We start from the raw sequence: 21,214 nt of genomic DNA, 5'->3' as shown, positions 1-21,214 counted from the left end.
TCTAGCTTCGGTTTCCGCTCTAGGGCCCGACGTTACGTCAGATAATTATTAGTTTGCCATTTTTTATTTCATTTTTCCGTGTTCGTCTGGAATTTCATAATGTGGCTTTGCGAAACATTTTGCGTAATAATGCTATTTAGCTATACAGAAAAAAAAAGTCTATTTTTGTGCAATAAACATTGTATTTTGAATTATACTAAATTAAGTCGGCACTAAGCATTATTTGAAAAGAAAATGGTAGTAATTTGAGCGTAATTGTTTATAGCTTTAATAAGTCAATTGACTATTTTTATAATTTTGCACAGGTTTTTTTGTTTAGTCTGGGATTTTTAAAGGTGTTCTTTAGAAAATATTCTGTTTAATAATAATATTTTGTATTTCTCGAGAATCAATTTTTACATCAGCAAAAACAGTGTGAAGTTTTTGAGGCATTCGCATTAAGCCAAGGTGCTAATCATGGAAAAAAAAATAAATGAAAGAATAGTTATTTAAACGTAAATGGTGAAAATTAAGTGATGTCATATTATTTCCGCTGATCTTTTTTTAAATGATTTTTTTGTGTTTCATCATATGAATATTCCTGTTTTTATTTAGAAGGGTTACTATGTAGTATTATAGCCTATTTAAGGTCAATTGAGTTGACCCTTTAGGAAGGTCTAGTCAGAGGCGATTTTAGGGGGGGGGGGTACAGAGGGTGCGCTTGCCCCTGGCGCTGAAATTTTAAGGGCGCTAAATTTCAAATAAATAATCTAAAGGTTATGATTATTTTGTATTTTTCGAAATTTTATTTTTATTAAAACAAAATAAAGGGTGCAGTCGGCAGTAAGTAAAAGGAAATTGAATCCGAAATTTTTATTTTTCTCATATCTTTATCGCCATTCCTTGAAAATAAAAGTAAGTAGACCGAATTTAATTAATGTGACTGCATTTTTAGACTGCATGTTGTGACAATTAATTGTGACTGCATGTGACTGAGCATGCACATATTTCCTTTTTGTGAATTGACTTTCCCTTTAAGCACTCTCTGAAAGTTCCAACTTAATACACAAATCTCTTTTTGAGATATGCCATTTTGAAAATTTGCATGCACATATTGTCTTTTGATTTAGTTCAAGTTCCACCTCAAATACCTCATTCTGTCAAATTTTCAACTTGATATGCGTAGCCTTAATACTGCTATTTTAATAGTAGCAGAGGCCGTAGTAGGACTGTAGGAGCAGTAGAAGTAATAATAGTGTTGAATTAGTAGTAGTAGTAGTAGCAGTATTAATAGCAGTAGTATTTTTTTCTACAAAAACCTTATGTGTTAGTAATGAGCAACTAGCTTAACTTACAGCCCTTGCCCCAGATGCTGCTGGTGGGGTTGTTAACCCCAAAGGCATGATTATTTGATCTTCAGACTATTTTGAACAAACTGTTTATTTTTATTTTGATCGGATGTATTTGGGGGGGGGGGTTGTCGGGTAAGAGGGATAGGCTGATTGGCTGATTGTCCTGTGATTACCTTTGATTCTTCGAAATTGAACTTGAACTTTCAATTTCCAATCGAATGAGCCTCCTTCAAAGTTTTTACGATCATCCCTTCTATAAAAACCTTAAATTTTAACAATTGATAAGTTGTAATAACATACAGATTGCTGATACAGGTGTATCAGCAATTTTTTTTGGAACAAATTAGTTTATCAAGATGAAACTTCTGGGGCATCTACCTGCTACTACTGCCATTAGTACTGCTACTACTACTACTACTAATTCAACACTATTATTACTTCTACTGCTCCAAAATTATCACTGAGTAATTTTTTCTGACAAAAACTGGACTGATGTGATTTATCGTCGCCAGGTGCACTCTGCTTCCACGCTGCCTATTCACATAAAAGTGACTTTAAAACAACACAGGAATTCGATGGTCACTTATAAACTGTCAGATGTCTCCCAAGAAGGGTAGCTGAGAGTTCGGTATTGCCCCTCTCTTTCATCACTTTTCGATCATCAGTTGTGTTCTGTTGTTTTCACACAGTTACATGGTTACACACAGTTACAGTTACATGGGGGTTGAGGTGCACGGGTTTTTAGTTAAAGGGGGTTGAGTTGCACGGGGGTTGAGTTGCACGCGGGTTCAGTTAAAGGGGGATCAGTTGTATGAGGGTTCAGTAGCACGAGGGTTCATTTGCACGGGGGTTCAGTTCCACGGGGGTTCGGTTATACGGAGGATCAGTTACATGGGGGTTCAGTTACACGGGGTTTTAGTTAAATGGGGTTGAGTTGCACGGGGTTTGAGTTGCACGTGGGTTCAGTTAAAGGGGGTTCAGTAGCATGAGGGTTCAGTGACACGGGGGTTCAGTTGCACGGGGGTTCAGTTGCACGGGGGTTCAGTTACACTCACACCAAACTTTTGTTAAACTTCCTTTACATCTAACGAAAAAGAGAGCTGAGGAATTAAGTGTCTTTTTGAGAGGGGATTTCCCTTCTGTTATAAGATCAGACAATGTGCGAAAGTAACTAATCATAGACAGCGGTTCCAACGAACAAATTTGACATAGTTTTGCCGTAATTTTCTACTTCGATAATCTAGCTTCGGTTTCCGCTCTCGGGCCCGACGTTACGTCAGATAATTATTAGTTTGCCATTTTTTATTTCATTTTTCCGTGTTCGTCTGGAATTTCATAATGTGGCTTTGCGAAACATTTTGCGTAATAATGCTATTTAGCTATACAGAAAAAAAAAGTCTATTTTTGTGCAATAAACATTGTATTTTGAATTATACTAAATTAAGTCGGCACTAAGCATTATTTGAAAAGAAAATGGTAGTAATTTGAGCGTAATTGTTTATAGCTTTAATAAGTCAATTGACTATTTTTATAATTTTGCACAGGTTTTTTTGTTTAGTCTGGGATTTTTAAAGGTGTTCTTTAGAAAATATTCTGTTTAATAATAATATTTTGTATTTCTCGAGAATCAATTTTTACATCAGCAAAAACAGTGTGAAGTTTTTGAGGCATTCGCATTAAGCCAAGGTGCTAATCATGGAAAAAAAAAATAAATGAAAGAATAGTTATTTAAACGTAAATGGTGAAAATTAAGTGATGTCATATTATTTCCGCTGATCTTTTTTTAAATGATTTTTTTGTGTTTCATCATATGAATATTCCTGTTTTTATTTAGAAGGGTTACTATGTAGTATTATAGCCTATTTAAGGTCAATTGAGTTGACCCTTTAGGAAGGTCTAGTCAGAGGCGATTTTAGGGGGGGGGGGGGGGGTACAGAGGGAGCGCTTGCCCCTGGCGCTGAAATTTTAAGGGCGCTAAATTTAAAATAAATAATCTAAAGGTTATAATTATTTTGTAATTTTCGGAATTTTATCTTTATTAAAACAAAATAAAGGGTGCAGTCGGCAGTAAGTAAAAGGAAATTGAATCCGAAATTTTTATTTTTCTCATATCTTTATCGCCATTCCTTGAAAATAAAAGTAAGTAGACCGAATTTAATTAATGTGACTGCATTTTTAGATATGTTGTGTTTAAATTTTATCAACAAGTGAAAAATGTGTTACTAAATGAAAATTTTGTTAAAATTTGGCTTGAAAATATTTGGGAGATAGGAGGGGGGGGGGGGCGCTTATCAAGATTTTGCCTCGAACACAAGAGAGGCCAGAACCCCCTCTGGGTCTAGTGGATTTATGGTGGCTGGAGGAGGATTGTGGGCTTGTCAAAACATCGACACTTCGATTGTCTCGTATGTCAATACTTCGATTGTCTTGATTTTTAAATATTTTGTCTAAAATATTTTTATGTATTATATATTTTTAAATATTTTGCATTAAAAGGAAATGGTGACTTTTAACAATTAAATTGAGATTTTATATTATATCCGCTGAGTCATTTTTAAATGAATTTTATTTTATTTTTTCATATGAATTTTCTGCTTTTTTATTGTTAATGGTTACTGCATATTATTATAGCATACTTAAGGCTAGTGCAGCCGACAGTTTTGGAGAGTCTGGTGGATTTGGGGTGGTTCGAGGAAGACTTAGGGCTTGGGTACAAAAACTTTACACAAAGCTACAAAAATTTGTTTTTTTGTTACTTTTGTATGAGTCGGATAAAAGTTTATCCAAAATTTACAAAAAAATTGTAAAAATAAAGTATTGTTTTTACCCCACATCAAGGTTAAAGTTGAGGGCACCATTAACAAAAATATGAATTTTTTTTTTTTTTTTAATGAGTTTTTGTCTTTTAGTCTGTAAAAGTGTCAGCAAATTTTAACTATTTATTTCAGTTTATTTATTTGTTAGTGATCAGGAATGAATAGACAAAAAATAATAATCATGAATGTCAAAGCGGTATATTTTATTTATGTTTTATAGGTACTTGTGTATTATATGGTAAACACCGCTATAGACTGTACATAGAAACCATACAGGAAGCCCGTCAAACGGGTATTTGCAAGAAATGGAATGCAAAGCGTGATTTGTTATTGCGTTTACAATATCTAAACTGTTGTTTTTTTGGGGTTTAGGGGGGGAGGGACCTAGGCTAGGTTACATATTTAATATATGCTATGCTTTACCCCCTCCCCCCCTAATGTGCAAATATATGCCCAAATTTGTTTCTAAACTATTATGTATTCATCCTATTTTATTTATATTTTATTAGCATTAACCGAAATTGACTTCTTTGTTGTGTACCATATAAGGCACAAGTATCGTTTTATATGTTTCATTATATGTTAATTTTGTATATTTTTTACTTAAATGCGTATTTCTATCTTTTAGTTTGTCAAAGTGTAGATATACGAAATACTCCAGAAGGCTTGAAGAACCTGACAGATTGCGAAGTAGTTGAGGGCTTTGTACAAATTTTACTAATTGAAAATGCCAATTCAACGGATTATGCAAACTATTCTTTTCCTAAGGCAAGTTCAGTATTTCTTTTCTTTTTTTTCTCTCTTTAATCCGTAAATATCCTTTTTCTTCTTCTTCAGCTCAGAACATTTTTTGGAAAGACCATGTTTGGGTTTTTTTTTTCTAAATAAAAAAAATGCTTACTTTCTTTCTCTAACTAAGAAAACTATTCATTCCAGAAGGTAAGCACCGTATTTTTTTTACTTTATTTTTTTTTTCTTCAACTCAGAAAAATTCTGTTAAATGGTGCTAATTCTATTTAAAAAAAAAAGCGTAGCATCTGACTTTTTGTCTATTTTATGGCCATGACCGAAAGCCAGGTTTTATGGCTTTTATGGCTTAAAATGATGTTTGTTTGTCTAGTCGCGGACACGCTTGGCCATATATACTCAACGGTCAGACGCTCAGGTTAGGCGAGGGCTAGGGTGTTTTTCTGTTTTGGGTGGGTCCAAGACTGCATCCAGGGGGGGGGGCTAGGAGGTTTGACCTTCCCTTCCAAAATATTTTTCTGACTCGTTAAAAACGTAACAAAAATTAATAGAAACAAATTTTGTTTTTTTTTAAAGCTTTTTTTTGTAACCCCCCCCCCCCCCTCCTCGAAAAAAAAATCATGGATACAGCCCTGGTTGGGTCAAACAAATTAAGAGAGTGCTTTTAAGTCATTGTTATTCTTCTCTTTTAGGATATGGAGGGGGTCCTTTCGACAATCTTGGGGGTATCAGAGGACACCTATGGGATTATATCTTAAAAACGCGAAAGACATTTTTTAGACATAATATTCGCTTTTTTGGGAGGGGGTTCCTTGAAGCCAATATTTGGGTTGTAACGCCCTCTGTGGAGGGCCCTCCTGGTCTTTGCCCTGTGCAGGGCCTCCTGGTCTTTGCCCTATCTATATGGAAGCTTGACTAGGATTTTGCTGATGATTCGAGTGTCTCATATAAAAATGTTAATGAAATGAGGGAATTTCTCGAGTTTTCAGACCTTAAGATGTGAGAATAGCTTCACTTCCCTGGGTAGCATTAGAACTGGATGGGTAGACTTGTGTTAAGTTTTATTAAATAACCAGTCTGTAATAATGGTATATTTTTGGTGCGGACTGCATGTAGCCTATTGTATACCGTACTGCACACCAGAATGGTGTCTAAGTCTAAGACTAAAGAAGTCTTATAATTACCCTTTTAAAAATTCTCAGAATTTAAGATCGATAACAATTGGGCCAAAATTTTTCGGTCCAGGCCAAAATAATTCGGCCCGGTCCAGGCCGAAGCTAATGTTTTACGGGCCAAAATATAAGAACTTGGCACTTTTCTGTAGCATCTTCTCTTCCGTTTCTTAAAAAGTAGATCTTGAAATTTGAATGACCTCTCTTTCAGTAATCTACGACAACTGGTTCGATATGACCACCCTTGGGAAAAAAAGATTACTGATGCCTGACGACCCTTCTCTGGAAAAATAGGGCCGTTTTTTCACTGTGCTAAGATCTTAGATCTTTTGTCAGAAAACGCTTAAAAGTGAAATCTTTGAACAAAGATTGGTTGTTTTTGTGCAAACGTCTTTCATCATTCTGTTCTGATCAGCGGTCTGAGAAGAATGATGAGTAGATCATCAAAGTTCTCTCGTCATTGTTCACACTTTTTGCTAACATCAGTGAGCTGTAAGATCATAGAACAAAGATGAGTTAAAAAACAATAAACTTTGCAGAAAGATGAAAGATCTTAGATGTAAGATCTTGGTGCTAAAAAACGGCCCTAATTAGAAATTTAATATTTTGTAGATAGTGGTTTTTGGGCTCTCACACATGATTAATTTCATGTATGATTTTCATCAAGATTGCACCCTTTTTGGAGAGTTTTAAATCCCGTTTCAAAAATTATGTATATTTTCATTTGTGTTATTTTTTTTATGAGCAATTTCAAAATAATAAATTGTGTGCATCAAGAATCAGCATAAATGCTAGATTTTGTCATTGTAATGACAAGCTTCGTCTTAGAGTTTCGGTACCATATAATACACAAGTACCTATAAAACATATAAATAGAATATACCGCTTTGACATTCATGATTATTATTTTTTGTCTATTCACTCCTGATCGCTAACAGTTTCGGTTTCTGCCAGTTCGTATCATTCTTTGCTTATTGTTTTTTTTTGCTGGCAGATCCAACGTTCTGTTAAATGTGAGGGAGGGAGGGAGAAAGAGGGAGGCTACCGCGCCCTCTTTCAACACCTGGTTTTTAAATTCAGGCGCCAAGAGTAGTACTCAACTGAATATCCTATATAGTATCCGTAACATTGCTGAAACATCCTTTTAACAACCTCCTTGTACATGTTGTTTTTCGTTTACTTCAATACCGTCTCAAAATTCCCTGAAATTTTCACCTGAATACCCTTAGTGTTAGCAGTAGAAGTAGTAGGGCTTTTGGTTAGTTCAACATCCTCCACAACGAACTGGAGGATGGTTTCGGTTTCAGGTTAACCGAAAAAAAACTAACTAAAATATATAATATAGGCCTACAATTTAAAATAACAAATGAACAAATAAACTTTCAAATGAGGATAGATCCATTTATTTAGACAGTGAAAAAACAGGTACAAAAGTCCAGATATTTCGGTCACATATACAGCGACCGTCTTCAGTAGACGGTCGCTGTATATGTGACCGAAATATCTGGACTTTAGTACCTGTTTTTTTTATTTCTTCTGAAGATGGTCGCAGTATTTGTGACCGAAATATCTGGACTTATGTACCTGTTTTTTAACTGTCCAAATAAATGGATTTATCCCCATTTGAAAGTTTCTTTGTTCGTCTTAGAAGGGCAGTTTGATCTAAGAAAACAACACCAATAATTTAAAGGTTGAAAAAAAAAAAAAAAAGAACTAGATCATATTATTGCGATGTAATATTATGATAAGTTTTAAATTTATAATCCAGTTACTTTTACGGTTTCATGAAGGTAAATGGCAATTGTATATGTGATTATATATGTGTATGTGTTGATTGTATATGTGTATATGTGATGCTACCAATCGTCTAAATTTGTTCTGTTAAAAGTGAGGGATGCCACCGCTCCCTCTTTCAACCCCTGGTTTTAAAATCCAGGCGCCAAGAGTAATAATCACTCCTGAAAAAATGCGCCGCTTCAAATATTTCTTAAGAGGGGTGGGGGGTGTGAATTATCAAAAATTGATTTTAGGGGAATCATTCCCGTAGCAATTTTAGGGGAATCGTTAAAAAAAAGGGGAAGGAAAATTACTCTAGGTTAAATGTTGGTAAAATAAGGTTGTTTGCACTTGCTTCCCCCTGAAACATTTCTTAGCAGAGCTTAGAGAGCTCACGTCCTTTTGCGTGTAAGCATATGGACGTAATTTTTATGCCATACTTAAAATATTTCTACAGTAAGGCGGGAGCTATAACTCACGGACTGATGATAATAACCAATAGACCGGTACACGGAAATAACCGGTTTTGCGTGCTTCAAACTCCTTAAGAGTTCAAATCTAACAATTGAATGAAGCTTAGGAAACCTTTATTAGTGGCATCGTAAAATAAGATCGCGGAGCTCACAAAAAAACACGTCCTGTTTGTCATGACCGTATCCAGGGGGGAGGGGGTACCCGGTTTGGACCCACCCAATTTTTGTTGGATTTGAAGAAAAGAAAAAAATACAACTGAAGTTTTGTTCATTGTTTGCACCACAACCTCCCTCCCCCTCCAAAAAATTCCGGGTACGGCCCTGCTGTTTGTAGTATATTATGAATTAACACGTCCATGATTGCAAGCCACAGTCAACTTTGAAAGATAAAATTTTCTGTAAAAGCCCTGGTATTAGAGGGCAAATATACGTTTTTAAGGCCAAATTTTTAATCAACGTTATTTTAGTTTTCTTGAAATATTGTCCTAGAGAGTGGTTCACCGAGTGTTTTCTAAATAATTTGCCTTCCTTCCTTTGCCACTATTAGTTGACAAAACGGGGGAAGGGGGATTAAATCAAGGTTTTCATTAGTTACTGAAAAATATACCGGGAAAATCATTTAAAAGAACTACAAGTAAAAAGGCAAAGAAATTACGGAAAAACTAACTTTTAAGTACGGTAAATAGGTCTATCTATTAGAGGGGGGTGTAAGGATGGGAAAAAATTCAACTTAGTGCCACAATTTTTTTGCGGCATAAAGTCCTAACTGTTCATGGGTACACACGCACATGTGTTAATATTTTCTTCGTTTACCTTATTTCGTCTATCGAATTCATTTTCAGTTTTTCGCAAAGAAAATCTTTTAAAAGTTAAAATTTATCTTTTTTCGACTTTAGGTGGAACATTGTTACAGGAGAGTGATCAAAAACTGAAATAAAAAATATCAAAGCACTGAAACAACTGATACATTACTAGGGATGGCAGAAGGTATATAAGCAGAAGGGGCGGCTTCAGGTGGAGGGTCCTCCCGTCAAAATATATTCTATTTCCACGTCTTACGTTTACACAATAATTTGCATGTTTTGCATATTTTTTAAAATCCCCCTCCCCCTGAAATCAATTTGTGAGTGAGTGCCTGAGAGGCGAGACCCCTTTCGAAAAGGGTACACATATTACAATACACTTACGTATTTCCGTCTTATTCTTTATAGCACTTTTCCCAAAAGTCTCTCTTCTTTTTATTTAGTCTACATGTGTGTTTAGACTATCGTTTCGGCAGATGTTGACATATTAAATAGCATTTTCTCTCAAAAGAATTCGACAGTAACTCACAAAGCTATTATTGCTGATCTGAAAATGTCTACTCTCTTGAATAATTAATTGTTAGCTCTTCTTTTTTTTGTGAGTTGTATACTATCTTTAATCAACACCTGACAGTGTATCAGATGTGATAATCTCCGCTACTATTAAATTGCTATAAATAGACCTAGTTTCTACTGGTAATGCACTTTTGTAAGTTGAAAATAAATATCTCAGTTGTAATTGTTTTTCAAGTGCGACGTAACACCATTATCGTTTATTCATTTACCATTATAGTTAATAACACCATAATATTAATATATATATATATATATATATATATATATATATATATATATATATATATATATATATATATATATATATATATATATATATATATATATATATATATATATATATATATATATATATATATATATATATATATATATATATATATATATATATATATATATATATTTTTTTTTATTTGTATTCTATCATGTATCTATCCACGTACGAGCGTTAATTAAAAAAAAAACGCACTGGATGTAAAAAAAAAGGCCAATCTCTGCCAAGTATATTTTTAAGCAGATCGACTTGCAATTATTATTATTATTTTTTTTTTTTTTGCGTTTTTCTTTTATGTAAAACATCCTACATAGTGAACTGAGCCAACAATCTCAAAAATAATGAAAAACCGTTTTTACCAAAAAATCGTTTTAACATTAAATTAAACAAAAAAGCAAGTTTTTTGTACTGAAAGTAAGGAGCAAAACTTAAAACGATGTTTTTGCATTGTTGTATTCCCTTGCCAAAATATATGCAAATATTTTTGCAATTACCTTTTTTTGCTCTTTAATCAATTTAATGAATACTTTTCCATGCATGAAAATCTTCAATCTTTCAACATAAGTGCGACAAGTGTGAATGGCGTCATTCACATTTTTACTGAAAGTAAGGAGCAAAACTTAAAACGAGCAGAAATTATTCCGTATATGACGGGGAGGGGGAGTTTCCCCTCTTCATTTGCTTGATCTTTACGCTAAAGTTTTTTAATACTTTAAAAAAGCACCAAATGGAATAATACTAACTTATTCCAAATCACCACAGCAGTCGTTAAGGCCGAGGGATTGAAGGGGGATGACCCCCTCAAACATGAAGTAATCTCTGTTCGTTTTAAGTTTTAATGTTGCTCCTTACTTTCAGTTGAAAAGACTTGTTTTTTATATATTTAATTTCTGGTCGTTTTTTTTTAAGTCAGGTCGGAAGATCTCCATTGTCTTAAATTACCCCTAAAGAATCTCTCCCCGCAGAAAATTCCCCCTAGAAACATTTCCGTATACTTCCCAATAACAAATACTTTATATAAAGAGGACAAATTTTCTAACTTTACTGAATGTATATTAAACTGACAATGCACATTCATTTGTATTTTTTAGTAAAGTTCAAATTTTGTTCTGGCCTTGGGAAGGCATAGGAGTTTTGCGCCCAACTTATGTTAATTTCTGCTCGTTTTGAGTTTGACTCGGTTAATTATTGTAATTTCTGTTCGTTTTGGGTTTCATTTATTTATCGATGCTGATTTGTGGTAGTTTCACGCTTGGTAGTTTATTTTATTTTATTTTTGCTTATTTTTTTTTTTTAATAGAGTTCTTTACTTTTCTTTGTAACACTTATTTTGTGGAAAAAGTTTTATTAATTAATTTCTGTTCGTTTTATATTGACATAGTCTTTTCAGGGAAAAAGAAAATAATACTTTAAATCTTTTCGTTTTTTAAGATTTATAGTTTGGCCTGCTATTTTTATGCTGGAGAAAAATTTTCAGCAATTTTTAACAACATATACCCTTTAAAAAATCTGGACACAAATAACAGTGTTCAATTTAGCTCCATACCTTCTCTTGTTGATCTGAAATGGAAAACATGATACCATCCGCAAAAAAGAACTGTTTTCTTTATTTGAAAGCTTGGATACACTTTTGCTACTTTGTTTTGGTTAAATTTTAAAAGCATAAATGGGAGGGTTGGAGTGGGAGGGTGGGAGTGGAAGGGGTATTAGTTACCCTCCAATCACTTTCAAATATTAAAAAGGGTATCAGCCCTTTCTATTTTCAATCGAATGAGCCCTTTTCGAAGTTCCCACGACAACTCCTTCGATACGAATTGCCCTGGTCTAAACAACAACAACAACAAAAAATAATACATTATACCCACTTCGATCTTTACTATAAAAATGTCAAGCCTTCCAATCACTTCCGACTGTTAAAAAGGGCACCAGGCCTTTCGATTTGCAATCAAATGAGCTCCTTTTGAAACGACAACGCTTTCTAGCAACATCTTATATGCCCCGGGGCATAAATTACAACCCTTACCCTAAGGTCTGTTAGGGTGGTTGCCATCCTCTAAGACCGAATTTCCAAAACTTTCAACTACGTTAAACAACATGGCTATCTCAAAATTTTGATTGGATGTGTTTGGGGAAATGGTGGGCGTGAGAGGGGCGGTAGTCGCTATCCAATCACTTTCAACTATTAAAAATGGCCCTAGCCCTTTCAATTTCCAATCAAATGAGCCCTTTTGAAGTTTCTACGACAAAACTTCCAATACAAATCTTATATGCCCCCAGGGCATAACTTAACACCCTTGCCCTGAGTGCTGGGGGGGGGGTGTCATTCTCAACGACAAAACTTCAAGAACTTTCTACTACGTTGAACAAAATGGCTATCTGAAAATTTTGATTGGCTGTGTTTGGAGGTATGGTGGGCGTGAGAGGGGGGCTAGTTACCTTCCAATCACTTTCGACTATTACAAAGGGTTCTCAATTTCGAATTGAATGAGCCCCTTTTGAAGTTTTACGACAACTCTATCTATAAAAACCTTATATGTCCCCAGGGCAGAACTTAAAATCTTTGCCCTTGGGGCTCTGGGGGGTTTGTCAGCCTTAAATACATAATTTTAAGAACTTTCAACTACGTTGAACAAAATTGCTATCTCTAAACTTTGATTGAATGTTTTTGGGGAAATGGTGGGTGTAAGAGGGGAGTTAATTGCTCTCCACTCACTTTCGACTATTAAAAAGGGTAATTTCAATTTCCAATCCCTTTTTGAAATTTCTATAACAACTTTCTATATAAACTTTATATGCCACCAGGGTATAACTTACAACCCTTGCACTGAGGCTCTGAGGGGGTTATCATCCTAAAAGACCTAATTTCCAGAACTTTCAACTACGTTGAACAAAATGGATATCTCAAAATTTTGATTGGATGTGTTTAGGAAAATTTTGGGCGTGAGAGGGGTGTTAGTCCCTCTCCAATCACTTTCAACTATGAAAAAAGGCACTAGCCCTTTCAATTTCCAATTGAATGAGCCCTTTTGAAGTTTCTACGCTTTCAATATAAACCTTATACGCCCCCAGGGCATAACTTACAACCCTTGCCCTGAGGGCTTTGGGGGGGAGGGGTTGTCATCCTTAAACCCAATTTCCAAAACTTTCAACTACGTTGAATAAAATGGCTATTTAAAATGTTGATTGGATGTGTTTGGAGAAAAGATGGGCGTGAGAGGAATGTTAGTTGCCCTCAAATAACTTTCGACTGTTAAAGAGGGCAGTTGCCCTTTGAATTTACAATTGAATAATTCCTTTTTCATGTTTCTACGACAAATATTTCAATAAAAACTTATATGCCCCCAGGGCATAACTTATAACCCTTGCCCTGAAGATTGGGGGGGGGGAGTGTCCTGCTCAAAGGTATAATTTCCTGAACTTTGAACTGCGTGGAACAAAATGCCTCTCTCAAAATCTTTATTGCATGTGTTTGGGGAAGTAGTGGGCGTGGAAGGGGTGTTAGTTGCTTTCCAATCACTTTCGGCTATTAAAAAGGGCTCTAGCCATTTCAATTACCAATCGAATGAGCCCTTTTTTAAGTTTCTACGACAACGCGTTATATAAAAACCTTATATGCCCCCTGGGTATAATTTACAACCCTTGCCCTGAGGGCTGTGGGGTGGGGGGGGGGGGGTTGTCATCCTCAAAGACCTAATTTCCAGAACTTAAAACTACGTTGAATAAAATGGCTATCTCAAAGTTTTGATTAGATGTGTTTGGGGAAATGGTGGGCGTGAGAGGCGGGATAGTTGCCCTCTAATCACTTTCGACTATTAAAAAGGGCACTAGCCCTTTGAATTTCCAATTGAATGAGCCTTTTTTTTGAAGTTTCTACGACAACGCCTTCAATAAAAAAACCTTATATGCCCCCAGGGCATAACTTACAACCCTTGCCCTAAGGGCTGTGGGGGACTGTCCTCAAAAATATAATTTCTATCTGGAAATCAACTCTGCTGAACAAAATGGATATCTCAAAATTGTGATTGGATGTGTTTCGGGAAATGATTGGCTTGGAAGGGGTGTTATTCGCCTTCCAATCACTTTCGACTATTAAAAAGGGCACAAGCTACTCCAATTTCCAATTGAATGAGCGCTTTTCGAAGTTTCTACGACAACTTCTGCTATACGAAGTGCCCTGCTCTAAAGGAAAAATAATAATAAATAATCCATTATGCCAACATCGTTCGTATATACCCCAGGGCATAACTTAAAACCCTTGCCCTGAGGGTTGTGGGGGAGTGTCCTCCTCTTTACTTAGTCCCCGTTTCGTGTCTCGTTCTCAAGTGTCCCCGTTCTTTACTGAGGCAGCGCGATCACGCTTCCTATAATTTATACAACAAATTTCTATATAAACCTTACATGCCCGTAGGGCATAACTTACACCCCTTGCACTGAGGGCTCTGAGGGGGTTATTATCTTAAAAGATCTAATTTCCAGAACTTTCACCGAATTTGAAAAAAATAGCTGTCTCACAATTTGTATTTAGTTAATTTGGAGAAATGGTGGGCGTGAGAGAGTCGTTGGTCACTATCCAATCACTTTCAACTACTAAAAAAGGCACTAGCCCTTTCAATTTGCCATTGACTGAACCCTCTTGAAGTTTCAATGACAAAATTTTCAATAAAAACTGTATATGCCCCGGGGCATAACTTACAAACCTTACACTGAGGGCTCTCAGGTGGTTATTATCCTTAAAGACCTAATTTCCAGAGCTTTCAACTACGTTGAACAAATTGGATATCTTAAAATTTTTATTCGGTGTGTTTGGGAAAATGGTGGGCTTGAGAGGGGCGTCAGTCGCTCTTCAATCACTTTCAACTGTTAAAAAAGGCACTAGCCCTTTCAATTTCCAATGGAATGAGCCCTTTTGAAGTTTCTACGACAACGCTTTCAATAAAAGCCTTATATGCCCCCAGGTTATAACTACAACCCTTGCCCTGAGCGCTGTAGGGGGAGGGAGGGGTTGTCATCCTTAAAGACCTAATTTCCAAAACTTTCAACTACGTTGAAAAAAATGGCTATCTAAAAATTCTGATTGGATGTGTTTGGGGAAAAGGTGAGCGAGAGAAGGGGGTTAGTTGTCCTCAAATCACTTTCGACTATTACAAAGGGCACTAGCCCTTTGAATTTCCAATCGAATGCGCTTTTTCTGAAGTTTCTACGACAATGCCTTCTTTATAAACCTTATATGCTCCCAGGGCATAACTTAAAACCCTTGCCCTGAGCGCTGTGGGGGATTGTCCTCCTCAAAAACATATTTTCTATGGGGATATCAACTGAGCTGAACAAAATAGCAATGTCATAATTTTGATTGGTTGTTTTTTTGGGAAAGATGGGCGTGGGGGGGGCGGGCTGTCCACCCGTCGCGTTCGACTGTTTAAAGTCAAAATATCCCTTTGAATATCCAATCGAATGAGCATGTTTTGAAGTTTCTACCACAACACCTTCTTTTAAAACCTTAAGTGCCCCCAGGGCATAACTTAAAACCCTTGCCCTGAGGGTTGGGGGGGAGTGCCCTCCTCAAAAACATATTTTCCATCTGGAAATCAACTACACTGAACAAAATGGCTGTCTCAAAATTTTGATTGGATGTGTTTGAGGGAATGATTGGCGTGGGGTGGGGGGGGGGGCTAGTTGCCCTCCAATCATTTTCGACTTAAAAAGGGTACTAGGCTTTCGAATTTCAAATTGAATGAGCCTGTTTTGAAGTTTTACGACAACGCCTTCTATAAAAACCTTATATGCCCCAAGGGCATAACTTAAAACCCTTGCCCTGAGGGTTGTAGGGGAGTGCCCTCCTCAAAAACCTATTTTCTGTCTGGAAATCAACTATGCTGAACAAAATGGCAATCTCAAAATTTTGATTGGATGTGTTTGGAAGAATGATGGGCGTGGGGGGGGGTGGCTATTTGCCATCCAATCACTTTCAACTATTAAAAAGGGCACTAGAACTCTCAATTTCCAATCGAATGAGCCCCTTTTGAAGTTTCTACGACGACACCTTCAATATGAAGTGCCCTGCTCTAAAGGAAAAAATAATAAGTAGTACATTGTGCCCTCTTTCTTACATCGTTCTTATATGCCCTCAGGGCATAACTTAAAACCCTTGCCCCGAGGGTTGCTGGGGAGTTTCCTCCTCAAAAATATATTTTCCATCTGGAAATCAATTACGCTGAACAAAATGGCTATCTCAAAATTTTGATTGGATGTGTTTGGGGGAATGATGGCGTGAGGGGGAGGGAGGTTAGTTGCCCTCCAATCACTTTCGACTATTAAAAAGCTCACTAGCCACTCCAATTTCCAATCGAATGAGCCCTTTTCGAAGTTTCTACGACAACTCCTTCGAGTGCCCGGGTATGGAGAAAAAAAAAACACGTTGTGCCCACATCATTCTTTACTTAGGCAGCGCTAGCGCGCTGCCTATGAAAAAAAAATATAATAACACAAATCCGTGATCTTTCTTCTGGCAAAACGTACCTATTTCATACTTTTGTAAATAGGAGCTTGAAACCTCTTCTGTAGAATCCTCTGATATTTTGAGTTTAATTGTTTTATTAAACAATAAAAGTTTTTTATTGTTTAAAAAAATAAGAGTTGTGAGAAAGTCAAACTTAAGCGTAAAGAGCGAGGCGTTGAGGAGGGCACAGCCCCTTTCATATACGGAATAATTTCTGTTCGTTTTAAGTTTTAACGTCGTTCCTTACTTTTAGTTAAAAAAAACTTTTTTTTTTATTGAATTTTTGAACGTTTTGAATTAAATGCAGGTTTTGATTATGGCTCACCGTACATGAATAATTAAAACAAAATTTGCATATTAATTTTACTTTTTTTTTGGTTAAATGGTATTTCTCGAAACTTGTTTAATTTTATTTACGAACGTTTTTATTAGTAATAAATATACTTAACTTACGAATTAACTTATGTAACGAACTTCTATATTCATTGATTTTTAATACGTATATTAGGGGGTTCGCCCCCTAGTCAATACCTTGCTCTGTAAGCTAAAGTTCGAATTTTGTTCTAATTGTTTAAAAATGACCCCTTAATCACAAAGGCCGTTAATTAGAATAAATAGCTCTTATGAAAGTACTCAAAAATCTTTGGATTAAAGAGCGAGGTATTAATTAGGGAGTGACCCCAATCATATGTGTAATATTTTCTGTTCGTTTGAAGTTTCGATGTTCCTGCTTACTTTCAGTTGAAAAACTTGTTTTTTTTTTATTTGATTTCTGATCTTTTTCTTTAATAATGCTGGGAAATCCGGCGCCCCCTTCATAGTAATGTTTTTTCCCCCATGAAAACTTCCTTCATGGAGAAATCCTCTCGTACAACCCCCTCCCCCACCTACCTGAAAAAATCCCCCCTGAAAACGTCTATATACTTCCCAATAACCAATAATATTATGTTTACCTTGGGCAAAGTTCATAACTTTCAGCCCGCCCCCCGGGGACTTCGGGGAATTAAGTCATCCTAAAAGATATACTTATCATATTTTCGACCATGCTGAACAAAATGGCTATCTTAAAATTTTGATCGGGTGACTATGGGGAAAAAATGAGCGTGGGAGGGGGCCTAGTTGCCCTCCATTTTCTTGGTCACTTCATAGGGGCACTTGAACTTTTAATTTCCGTTCCATTGAGCCCTCCCACGATATTTTAGGACCACTGGGTCGATACGATCACCCCTGGAAAAAAATAATAAAATAAACACGCATCCGTGATCCGTGATAAATAACTCTTCTTTTTTGAAATTATTTGATTTTTTTTCTCTTTAATGTTTCACAATGTATTTGCTTATAGATACTTTTCGAACTTTTTATGCTTTTTAATAGTTTTGTGTCTTACCGCCAAGACTGTATCCAGGGGGGTAGGGGGTTTGAACTCCTTCCCCCTAAATGTTTGTCTGACTCGTAAAAACGTAACAAACATGGATATAAACAATTTTTATGCGTCCCCCCCCCCTCCCCTCCCGAAAAAATACATGTGTGAAACACACCCCGAAAAAAAATCCTTGTGTAAAAAAAAACGAAAAACAAAAAATCATGGATACGACCCTGCTTACCGTATCTACTTTGTAAGGCACTAAGTAACTTTTTACGAACTCTTGGAGACAAATCAAGACACTAATGGACTTTTTTCAACAGAGTGAATAGGTCCTAAATGATCCTTAAATTGATTAAATTGTTTAAGGTTGTTGCAAACATTGTTACTATTTTAATGTTTATCTATAGCTACGATATGCAAATGTAGATATCCATTTGGACTTTTACTAGGGGAAAAACATTTTTTTATAGCTTTAAAATGCGCTTTGCATTGAAGTATGCTTCACTTATTGCTTCACTTATTGCTCGTGAAAATGAGCTTGGTTAGATTGGCTGTATTAAGTCAAAAGGAGGTATGTTACCGAACATAAATTTTAGAGGAGAACTGAAAAGCTGGAAATATGTTCTTTTTTAATGTTATTTATACGCAGTTTTTTAGCAATGGTTTCACTATCGCCAAATCCGTCGTTTTTTTCTGGATTTTTTTGGGGTCCCCCTGAGCTTGTCCAAAAGAAAATTGAGCTCTCCAAAATCTTCCCGAAAATTAACGCTAACGAAAATTTATGATTTATATTTTGTGTTAATGTTCGTGTATTTACGAATGTTAATTTTTGGGAAATTTCGGAAGAAGCTATTTTGTTTTGGGGAAACTAGGGGATAGTGGAAGTAATGGCTGTTATTAGTTGGACAGTTTAATTGCACTTCAGAATAAACACGAGGGGGTGCCTACTTTCATAAATCACGTACATCAGGTGGCGTGTGTGAAGGGTGGCGGAAGTGTATTAAGCATGGCGGAAACTGTGCCAAGCATAGCGGAAATATGCGGTAACGTGATCTTTTGAGATGTACACGGAAAATGAGCGCCCTCTCGGATAAACCACAATCATCCTAGACGTTTAGCAAATAAATTAAGACGTTTTAAAATCCAGGGAATTTCAGGTTAAATATCTGTGTTTAGATAGACATTGGGTAACCTTTTAATCGAGGGGGGATCACTTTCAGAAATCGTTTGCACCGGGCGGGTGGTGGCGGTGTACCACATATGGTGGGAAGTTTTCCATGCGTGGCACGAAAAGGCGTGACTTGGCAGAACAGTTGGCGCTCCTAAGATGTAGACATAGTAATGGGATTGGGTGACCTTTCGATTTTAACCTTCCAGTTAAATTTAGCTACATCTAAGCTGGATTCAAAACTGAATAAAAATAGTCATTGCTGATATGACATTTTCCTTGAATAATTATGTGTCTAAAATAGAAAATTATTTTTGAAGCTGTCGATTAGGTTAAGGATAAGATTCATTGTGCAATGGTTAAATTATGAGTTATTTTAGGGTATGTAAATTTAAGGTTATTTTTTGCTGAAATAAGAACAATTAAAAAACAACTTTTGACCTTTGGTTTAAAAATGCTATCATTTTTCAATTTCTATGGATCGTTTCTAAGATTATATCAAATGAATTCTTTAGTAAATCTCCGTCAGGAGCCAATTTTATTTCGGGGGGGGGGGGAATAATTTTATAGGTATGAGGCAATACTGTTGGTGTTGCAGGATCTGGTCATTTGAATTATAGTTTTAAGTTTCACAAACGATTTCTTTTTGCTGGCTAGTCTCACTGCTTGTAGATAACTTAGCCTTTTCTGGTCTCAGGTTTTTAGGGATGTTAAATGGAATTTAAGCTAGAATATTCGAAAATAGCTAGAAACCGGAGTCGTTATAATGATAATAACGATTTTAATAATAATGATTTAGTGCGAATCTACACCAACTCGTAACGTTTGTTAAATTTTTGCTTTACCTCTCTTGATCTTCCCGACTTATTAATTTATAATTTATATTAATTTATTATTAATTAATTCATTATTTATTTTATTTATTAATTAATTATTATTTATTTATAGTTAATTATAAATTAATTAATTAATTTATATATGGCAACAGATATATCTGTCAAACATTAAATTCTAAATTATTAAATGATGACCATGGTCCTTTCTACCGTCTTATCCGTTTTTTCTTGTAGCTAATTCCTTTTTCTCGTGTTTTTGTGTCTTATGTTTTATTTACTCTGCTTTTGGTTAATAATGGTAAACAATAAATTGTTATTATTAATATATATTTTCCAGTATTAAAGGATGAGGACTATATGGTTTTCCTGTCCCCAAAATGGATTGTTATTTTACTATCTATTTTATAACCATTTTATATTTAGTGAATCAAAACATTTTCAAACGAATTAATTTTAAAAAACACTTAGGTTTTTTCTTCAATTACTTTATGAACCCTTAAAAATTCTTAAAATGGATTTTTCTATTTTGCTATCTATGATTTCGTAAACCACATCGGCATGGCATAATAAGAACAAGCTGAAGAAACGAAGATCGAGAATGGGGTTTATTAAGGCCAATAAAAATACTGGAAGAACAAATTGAATGTTTTGGGAAGACAACTACCTTCTTTCTTCGGCGCTACATGAGAAATTAGAAAAGAATGCAAAAAAAAATAGTTTTACACTTATTATTAAAAGAAATAACAATATTAAAAAAATGTTTATGCTGGCTTTCCGCATTGTTTGGTTTTACCCGCGTTCACTTTTTTTCTAATTTCTCTTATAGCCCTAAAAATTCGAGGCGGTTGTTGGCCTTAAAAAAAATATCCAACATAATATCCAACAAAAATAATTTTGTTGGCCTTAAAAAAAAATATCAATTTCCATTTCTTTATCTTTCTTTTGTTTATTATAGATGTTAATATGGTATTTAATCAATCAGTGCAGTTAAAACGAAATAATTTCAGAAAAGTTTCATGTTGGATCCAAATGATTTTGGATCCAACATCTTAATTAATCTTATTAAATTGATCTTATTAGAATAAATTGCTCTTATTAATTGATCTTATTATTTATAATAATTGATTAATTATATTAATTGATTAATTAATTGATCTTATTAAATTAAAATCAAGTATTTGTCCCTCTGCTTGGTAACGCTCTACCACAGAGAAACAGAGAATTCACGCGTAGATAATATCTTAGCTCAAATCTTATTTTTCTTTTTACTAGCTTAATATTGCTTGCAGAGGAACCAGTCAGGTTCTTGAGGGGGCATTTGCTTCCCCTCGCCTGCCCTATAGCAAACTACGCCCCTGGCGTAAAATGAGCTAAAGACAT

General features: G+C 35.3%; 1 protein-coding gene across 1 annotated transcript in view; it reads left to right on the top strand.

Moving 5' to 3' along the window:
- The first annotated feature begins 3,939 nt into the window (after positions 1-3,939).
- The window catches only part of LOC148943083 (insulin-like peptide receptor), a 208,940-nt gene continuing 191,665 nt past the window's right edge, over positions 3,940-21,214 (top strand). Inside the window, exons 1-2 of the mRNA XM_089102431.1 lie at positions 3,940-4,108; positions 4,776-4,915. Of these exons, the coding sequence (XP_088958557.1) occupies positions 3,940-4,108; positions 4,776-4,915 (309 nt within the window). The remainder of the gene's footprint in view (positions 4,109-4,775; positions 4,916-21,214) is intronic.

The sequence above is a fragment of the Artemia sp. Qi Xiang Cuo genome, chromosome 16 (genome assembly GCF_049724085.1).
Source record: "Artemia sp. Qi Xiang Cuo chromosome 16, ASM4972408v1, whole genome shotgun sequence".
Lineage (NCBI taxonomy): Eukaryota > Metazoa > Arthropoda > Branchiopoda > Anostraca > Artemiidae > Artemia > Artemia sp. Qi Xiang Cuo.
This window is presented reverse-complemented; position numbering and strand designations above follow the sequence as displayed.